General features: G+C 44.9%; 1 protein-coding gene across 2 annotated transcripts in view; it reads left to right on the forward strand.

Annotated features, from left to right (window-relative positions):
* GATA6 (GATA binding protein 6) overlaps positions 1-4233 on the forward strand; it is a 32229-nt gene extending 27996 nt beyond the window's left edge. Inside the window, exons 7-8 of one of the 2 annotated variants that reach the window (XR_006293960.1) lie at positions 2153-2288; positions 2871-2979. Coding sequence is in view for 1 of the 2 variants with exons in the window: in XM_043558443.1 (XP_043414378.1) it covers positions 2871-3038 (168 nt within the window). In the remaining variant the exon portion in view is untranslated. Of the gene's footprint in view, positions 1-2152; positions 2289-2870 lie in introns of both variants that reach the window. The other variant, XM_043558443.1, reaches the window with a different exon arrangement.
* The last annotated feature ends 4963 nt before the right edge of the window (positions 4234-9196 follow it).

Here is a 9196-nt window from a genome sequence, read left to right on the forward strand (position 1 = left end):
GGCCAAAGTCAGTTGCTTAACCGACTGAGCTACCCAGGTGCCCCTAAGTTTGTGTTAATTTAAAAAGAAGTTTGAGTGTGGAAGTACTGTTGTCGCTGCATTTTTACAAACCCACCTTTTTGCCAGGAAAGGGATGGATTGGTTAGCTGTGAGGGGCTGGCTTTAGTCTGTCCATTTGGGAGGAAGTGGAAATGGGCAGATAGGAAGTCCCATGGCCAGACCCTCCTTCCCAGCCTCATGTGGTTATTGTGAAGATTGGAGAGAAAAACAAGATTTTTTTTCCAGAAAGAGCAAAACCACTCTGACTCCCAGGCCCCCAGGTGGAGCCAAGGGGGCTCAGCATACCTTTCATTCAGTTCAGCCTGTGTCTGGTGCCCCATGTTTCTCTGAAGGAGATATAACATCAGCTCAGCCAGACAAATGGATGTTTTGAAAAGCACAAAACATTCTAGCTGTGTCAAAAAAAACAAATATCCAGTGATTTGTGGGATTAAACCCTGAAAGCTAGGAAGAAATAATGAACTTCAGAGCTTTCTAGAAGGAAAAAGCCATGATTTAAGTATGGGATCATGGCTACATTTTAATTTTTTGTTATTTTATCTTTATTTTTTATTTTTTTTAGCGTTTTTATTCACTTTTTGAGAGACAGAGAGAGGCAGAGTGCAAGCAGGGGAGGGGCAGAGAGTGAGGGAGACACAGAATCTGTAGCAGGCTCCAGGCTCTGAGCTGGAGCTCGATGCGGGGCTCGAACCTATGAGCCACGAGATTATGACCTGAGCCAAAGTCGGCTGCTTAACCGACTGAGCCACCCAGGAGCCTCTATCTTTATTTTTTAATAAACTTTTTACTTTGAAGTGATTTTAGGTTTACAAAATCACTTCTAAGTAAGTTACAGAGGTCATGCAGAGGTCTATTCTACCCCTTGGCTCAGTTTCCCCAGATGCCAGCCTTGGGTTTCCATGATGCTTTCATCCAGACCGTGGAAGCAGCATTGGTCCATTAACTGACACAAGGCCCTGTCCCCTAGGTGTCCTTCTCAAACCTGACACCTTAGGCAGTTCTTCTGAGCTTGCTCTGGGCTCTGATACTTTCTCAGTGAGCCTCATTCAGCAATTGTGTGACAGTAAGGCCAAGTTCCAGGCTATCAGGCCTAAGACCACAGAGGTGACTGCCCTTCTCAGTGGGGTGGTGCCACATCTTGTCACTGGGATGCTGGCCCGTGGCCCCTCTGTAGCCACAGTGGCTTACATTCTTTCTCCAAAAAGGTGTGGGCTTGCTTGAGAGAGTAGTGGTCTTTCCTCTTGTCTTTTTCTCTTTGGGAGGAAATGAGGGCCCTGTGGATGGGGTGGTTAGCATTCAGTTGGAAGGAAGGCTGGTTCGTGCAGACTTCTAAGCTATGCCAGCTGTCACTGTACCCTGTTCTTTCCCCTGGAACCCTGCGTGTTCCCTTGTGTCCTTATAGATCTTATAAGTCCTTATCTAAGTGTAGCATGCATACAAATCCCAAGGGAAACACAGCTGTGTTTCCTGTACCTGGCACAGGAGGGGACAGTGGAATGTTCTGCAGGTCTAAGTTGTGGCTGATGCATGTGTGTGGGCTGAGTTCCGACACCAGAGGGGGCATGTTCTAGAACTCAGAGTGGTGAAGGATGAGGCAAGAAGACATGTTGTGTTGACATGTTGGGGCTTCTCAACCTCTGGGGGCACTGTGTGTGGACGGGGCACTGTCTTTCTGGGGGTTGTTGATGTCACTGACCCCTGTCCTCGGAGCCACACCAGGCCACACCCAGGAGCCACGCCTGGGGACCATGCTAGTCATGGCTAGATTTTTTTTTAAGTGTTTATTTATTTGGGAGGGGAGGGGCAGAGAGAGGGAGGAAGGAAGAGAGAAAATCCCCAGCAGGCTCCATGCTCAGCACAGAACCCGATGTGGTGCTCGATACCACAAACCAAGAAAATGACCTAAGCCAAAGTCAAGAGTCAGACGCTCAACCGACTGAGCCACCCAGGTGCCCCATGCTTAGAATTTTTTAAAAAAGTCAAATGCAATTGTTTTCTTAAACTGTAGTCTAAACATGATTTTAGTTATTTTGGTTTGATTCTACTAAATTATACCATGTTTTCTATTTGGCCTTTCTCATTTGGATGGAAGGAATGAATGAAACAAGAGGAGTGATCTTTTGTTTCAACAAATGATTGCCACCACCATGACAGATATAAGATGTTAGCATTTTCTTTATAATGTGGTCTGCCTTCAAAATGGCCGGTTCTCCTTGAAAAGAATTCAGGTAAATGCGGTAGATACTAAACCTGTGTACACGTGGGTTCATTTTCCATGAAGTCAGTGCTCAAAAATTTCATTTATCATGCCTCGCTGAGCTGTGTGGCTTTCCATATTAGACTTTGGCATAACTGCTAAGGTTGTAGCTGTGCTGTGTGTGTGCCGGGGTGGGGGGTGGTGGTGGTGGGGGCTCCGCATTTTCTCTTTTGAAATGATTAGATTGTGTGGGCGTCATTAAGACCTACTTACCTAGGCGGTGTGGTTTGTTTCACTGCCAGAGAGCTGAGAGTTTGGTACGTTTTACAAATAGGCCTCCTGCAGTTCCTTTTTCCTACCTTTGTCCAGCTGTGCATCTTGCCAGGAATTACTGCTGTGAGTTCTCAAGTTCACAGGAGAATGTTTCTAAGAGTTTACGTGGTCAGGGGTAGGTCAGTGGCACCATGCAACATGGTGGGCAGCTCTTGCCTGGGCCCCCCTGCCCATCTCCTTTGTCTCCATGTGCTTAGCTTGCAAGATGGTGCCGCCTGACAGATTGATCGATAACTGTCTCTCCCCTTCTCTTTCCCCCTCTATCCCTCTCTTCCGCCAGGCGGGCACCTCAGTGATGTCTGGCGCGGGAGAGAGCACTAATCCTGAGAACAGCGAGCTCAAGTACTCAGGTCAAGATGGGTTGTACATAGGCGTCAGCCTGGCCTCTCCGGCCGAAGTCACATCCTCGGTGAGACAGGATTCCTGGTGCGCCCTCGCCCTGGCCTGAGCCCACTGCGGGGATTTTGTCAAGCCGTCCAGACCAGGGCGAGTATGCTGACAGAACATTCCTCTGACGCGTGATTTCCGTGCCTTTATTTCGAAAGAGATGTATTTCCCAAGAGGCTTGCTCTGCCTTACCACCCTGCCCCTGACTCTGAAGAGCCAGAGAGAAGATGGAGGGCTTCCAGGGAAGGGCCAGTGCAGCCCACAGCACGTCACCTCCTCCTGGACACGGCCACTTCCAGCCAGCCTGCCTCTGGGTGTGCCGGGGGATCTGACGTCCTCTGTGCCACTTCCAGAAACTGGGACTAGGACCGGGGCCTTGCCTGCTAAGGAATATTGAGAGATTTTTTTTTTAAAAAAGGGTTTTATGTGTATTGCCCCAAATCATGTGCTTCTTCTGATCGGTTTTGGTTATTCCAGAATTTCTTCGTACCTTTTCCACACCTGAATTTCACGTGCTTTCATGGAGAAGACCATTTGAGGCCATTTGGTACACACCTCTGGAGGCTGAGTCAGTTCGTGAGGTTTCTCGTCAAAAATATTACTCCGTGTGCAAGACTGCATTATGACTTAACGTACACTGTGACTGATGTCTCAAAGTTCACATTGTGGGACTGACCTGAGGTCAGTCGGGATTTGTAAACAGGGTAGCAAACAAGATATTTTTCTTCCATGTAAACAATAATTTTTTTAAAAAGTGCAATTTGCGTTGCAGCAATCAGTGTTAAATCATTTGCATAAGATTTAACAACATTTTTTATAATGAATGTAAACATTTTAACTTAATGGTACTTAAATAATTTAAAAGAAAAATGTTAACTTAGACATTCTTATGCTTCTTTTACAACTACATCCCATTTCTATATTTCCAGTTGTTAAAGAGAAATATTTCAAGAACAAATCTTCTCTCAGGAAAATTGCCTTTATCCATCTGTTAAGAATTTTTATACAAAAACACCAGTATCCCCTCTTTATTTTACTGTGGAATTTGTGCTGGAAAAAATTCAACAAAACTTTACTACCTAACAGATAACATTTGTAAATACTCTAGGCATCTGTACACACTACGATGAAGTCTATCGTGTGACTGACCCACAGGCAGGTTGGTTTACATTAAATTTTTTAAGAATGGGATGTCCTATGGAAACCTATTTCACCAGAGTTTTAAAAATAAAAAGGGTATTGTTTTGTCTTCTGTACAGTGAGTTCCTTCCCTTTTAGTTTCATTTTGATACTGTATGTGGCTAGAGATACGCCTATAAAACAAGCGCATGTGATGTTTGCAAATGCCTGTTGGCTTTCCTTTCAATGAATTGTCCTTTTGGAGCTGCTTTATACCTTGGTTTATTTGAAGTTGGCACATGGAGTCCGTTAGCATCTTCAATTTGCACTGGGGACAACTTTTATAAGTGGAAAGGACCCAGTATTATATGGCTGTCTGAGATTGTAAGCATTCTATTTAGGACTAATCCCTAAAAACATTTAAAAAGTCCAGAGTTTCTTTCCCTCTGAATGAAATATACTCTAAGACCCAGCCACAGAATGGTTTTCCTTTCTAGTTCCTGCTTTTGCAAAGTGCCACCAAGCCTCCACATTCACCTGAGGTTGAAGTCCTTAACACTCAGCAGAAGAGGGAAAAGGATCTGAACAGTCTTGGGCTTCAGAAAACCGGGAGACTGTTTCCTAACTCAATGGTGGCATTTCATTTTGGCTCCTTAAGTGTGGGGGCACTTCTTACTTCTTTTCGTGTATGATTATAGTTATTCTGCGGGAGCCCGTCTGAGTCTTTCAAGAGAGAGGAAGTCTTGCTTTGTGGTGGGTTGTATTGCCAGTGAGACCCAAGGCTGGGGAGTGTGTGTGTGTCTGGGGAGGTCCCTGAAGCCCACACACACTGTACAGCGGGCTAGAGCAACGGTCTTGGTGTGGAGTCAGACCACTAGGCTTGAGGTCCCTGCTCTGCACACAGGAGGTCTGTGGCCTTGAGCAAGTTGTCCCATTCTCATTTTCCTCACCTGTGAAATAGGGCCAATTAACATAGAACTCCTAGGATAGTCCATGTGAAGTGCCTAGAGCAGTGCCTGGCATGTAGTAAGCACTAAGAGTTGACTTTGAAGGGGGAGTGACAGGAGCTCTTACCACATGAGGGTTTTGAATGTCTTACTCCCTGTGGGGTATTTAAACGTTTATGGTGTGTGAGGGTCTGGTGCCCCTTGGCTCACTGGCACTGCTTGAAAAAAGCTGGGGTGAGTGAAATGAGGGATCCCCAGCTCAAGGGATGGCAGAGATGGAGGGAGGGAGCACCCTTGGGAGACACCAGTCTCAGTTTGGCTTTTACAGAACAGGGTTGGTGCGACAGCAGAAGAAAATCATTATCCCGACTGACTCCTTTTTTCCCTCCTCCCTTTTATGGTTCTCGGTTCTCATTACTTTGAGTGCTTTTCTGGTGGGTTGGGAGTTGTTAAGAGTTAACATGCTCTGATTGGAAAATGAATTTTTCTTATTGGGGCTTCCAAATAATCTTTTTTCTGGGGGTGGTCTCAGATGTTGCTCCTTCCAAACCTAAGACAACATTGGGTTCCTAAGGCTCTGTTGGTTTTTTTGTTTTGTTTTGTTTTAAATATAATTCTTTCCCCTCTGTGTTCTGGCTTTCATGAAATAAATTACAAGGGTCAGAACAAGGGGAAATGGGGCTTCTTGTCCTAACACAACAAAATCCCTTAATCTGGGGCCTTTTCAATCGTAACTTTCTCACCTGTGATTGCATAAAGAAGCTTGATAATTTTGTTTTTAATTTTTAATATTTTTATTTATTTTTGAGAGACAGAGCATGAGTCGGAGAGGGGCAGAGAGAGAGGGAGACACAGAATCCGAAGCAGGCTCCAGGCTCTGAGCTGTCAGCACAGAGCCTGGTGAGGGGCTGGAACTCACCAACCACGAGATCGTGACCCGAGCTGAGGTCAGACGTTCAACCGACTGAGCCACCCAGGGGCCCCTCAAAAGGGAGTGCATTTAAATAGATGATGCACTTCAGCTTAAAATCTTCAGACACATTTCTGTGGGTTGCAGAATTCCTGTCCTCTGTCACCATGGCTGATTTTAGTCCGTCTTACATAACTGAAGGCTCTGTCTGGGGTCTCTCTTCGGGGTCACTTTGTGTTGTTTCCTGGTGCCTATGGGAGAGTCAGGAAAGCAAAGGGAGCCATTCATTTCCCCCTGCAAATAAATTAACTTGTTGCTCATGGGGAGTGTTTTCCCCTGTCCTTGGGAAATTTGATGTAATTTCAGATCATAGATAAATTGACTGTTAGGAGGGCAATACAGCATGTCTCTGGTGGCCATGCCAGATTCCAGGCTGCTTTTAATTGGGGGCAGTGTGGTAGCTTTGCTGCCTTATGTTCTATGTACTGGCATTTTCCATGGGGTCTTCAGATCCTGTGACTCTGAGAAGGAGATAATAGGTGTGTGTATAAGCGAGGCAAGATGGGGGAGCAGGGATCAAACATTCACGCAGGGTAAGGCAGCTCTTGCTGATTAAAATGCATTTTGTTTCTGGTCTGAAATGTCAAGTGAGCTTGGCAAGACTCCTTATCTATCCTCTGTTGTTTGGAAGCTTTAATGGGCAGTAAGGTATGAATCTGATTATTTTAAATGAGAAACAAATATTGATAAATTTGCTAGACCACATCTTTCAAAACAGGGTCTGTGGTAAAAATTTGGTACCTACAGCTCTGGCCACTTGAGGCTTCGAGATGGATCCTGTGCTGCTTGAATCTTTAGCTGAAGTTGAAGCAGACTCTTCTGTGGTCCCTGGAGGTGGTGGGGGGTGGTGGGGGGTCAGGGAGAAGGTGGTAGCCACCTGTAGGACCTGCAGAGGAAAAGAATCACATGGTGTCTTCAGTTGGTTCAAATGTAAGCTATTAGTAGGCTGAAAGCCTAAGTAAATTCATAGGGACTTTGGATAAGATAAATTATGGTTGATACTTACAAATAGCTTCTAAAGGAAAAAGTTAGGATGTTGCAGATACACATCGAACCTCTGAGTTAGACGTTAGAGCAAGCGACCACGCCCCCACCAAGGACGCTGGCGTCTCCCACGTCTGCCCTGGAGAACTGGTGGGTGAGGGGGTCTGCACAGCTCTTCCTGCCCAGTAGTCGGCACAGGGAAGTGAGCGTTCCACAGCTGATGTCACTCTTTTAGTTCAAGAGATACTTATTTTGCTTGGAACCTTTTTTTGTGTTTTTGCTTGTTTTTAAAGAATCAACTTTTAAAAAATGGCTACAATATAGCAATTAAAGGTGAAATAATGTTTAATTAGTGGAAAGGCTTATATTTCAGTCATCAGCGGTTCGCTTTGGCAAAGACATTTCCTCTCTCTGGACCTCAGTCTCTGGATCAGCCATAAAATGGAGAAATCAGGCAGCAAGGTTGCTCACAGATTCCTTCCATCTGCATTCGCTGCCCACGGTCTCTTGTGTAGATTACATGCAAGGGTGATGGTGGGTTTGTGGGAAGCTGGTGGACCTGGAATGTCCTTCTAGCTCTCTTCTGGTTCCCTCACCACCTCAAGTCTTGATCTGTGGAGGCCACGTCCTCCTGTTGCCTCAGACCGCAGAGGGGGAGAATCCTGGTCGTATTCGTGAACTTAGGGGCTTTGTGAGAGGTGCTGCCCCACCCCCGATGCCAAACCTGCTTGGTCTGGGGCCCCTGATATAAAACTTATACAGCGATACGGACCCAGACCGGAAAATGGAAACGTCTGGCAGCTGAGCAGTCCACAGAACAAGGAAAAAACAGCTTTGCTTTGCTTGGCCCATTGCTTCAATATCTTGTAGTTGGTTTTTTATTTCTTGGAAACAACCAACTTTTCATTGTTGTTTGCCTTCTGTGTCTTCTCTTTAGCCATTAGGAGTTTTCCTCCCTGTCTCTCCACCCCTTCCCCGGCTTTTACTCTTATTTTTGTGAATTCAGTTCCTTTAACACTCCAAGACTAGTCTAAAACAGTAATAGCAAATATTTATCTAGCGCGATGCACCAGTTTCTATACAAAGTGCTGCACGTATGTCGATTTATGTAATCCTCATACCAGGTGAATGAAGTGGTGCTGTCCCCATTTTACAGATAGTGTCTCCAGAGGCACAGAGACGTTAAGGTTACAAGGTGGCACAACTGGAATTTGAGTCCCGGCAGTCTGGCAGTCCGGCTCCAGAGCACATGTTCTTAATCTCTCCGCCATATTGTTTTTTCATCTTGATTTAAAGGAGAAGAAATTGAAGAATGCAGAAGGGAAGCCAGGACTGCCTGAGAATTAAGGCTAGGTTTTTCATCTCTCCCCTAGCATCTCAGAGATAGTTGTGATTCGCAGCACAGGTATGCCCAGCCTAGATGGAAGACCCCTTGTCAATGTCTGTTTGTTCCTATTACAGGTTTCTTTAGAATGTGGAAGGTAGTGTGTAGTTGTTAGCTGTAATGTCATGAGTTTGGAGGTGTTGTGCGGTGTAGGAGCAATTCGCTTGCCTTCTTTTCACAGAACTTCAGGTGAGGCTTCTTATGCTCTTACCTAGCTTGAAAGATTAAGGTAAACCATTTTGCAAAGTATAACAAGGCAAAATTCTTAATTGTAGTTGAAACTGCACATGAGAGAACAAGGAATACTTCATTGCGGTGTCAAATCTTTCTATGCTTGGTTGTGCCAAAGAATTTTTTTCGGAAAAAAACTTGTGCAAGATGTTGGCGGTGATGTCTTAGGCTTTATCTTTTTAAATAAGTGTTCGTGGTGCTTACGTCATTGTTGCTGTTATTATTTTGATAAGTGTGCATTACTAATGATGCTCTCTGTCAGGGGTTCTCAAACTTCTGTTTGCTTGAGAATCATGCATCGTGTTTGTTAAAATTGCAGAGCCCTTGACTCCTTCCCCAGAGAATCTGATTCTTCAGGTTCTGTGTGAGGCTGAAAAACGCTTTTTTTTTTTTTTGGCTTTGCATTAATTAAAATTTCTTGAATAGTACAAAATTTGAAAGTTATAAAATGCCCTTCTAACCCCTGCTCTAACAGGCCACTCTGTTCTTCTCCCAGATGTAACTTCTTATTTCTTGTATTGATTATACATATTGACTGTCGGTGCATACACAAGCATATGCAAATATATATACTCGTTTTTTTG

This window comes from Prionailurus bengalensis, chromosome D3 (assembly GCF_016509475.1).
Source record: "Prionailurus bengalensis isolate Pbe53 chromosome D3, Fcat_Pben_1.1_paternal_pri, whole genome shotgun sequence".
Classification (NCBI taxonomy): domain Eukaryota; kingdom Metazoa; phylum Chordata; class Mammalia; order Carnivora; family Felidae; genus Prionailurus; species Prionailurus bengalensis.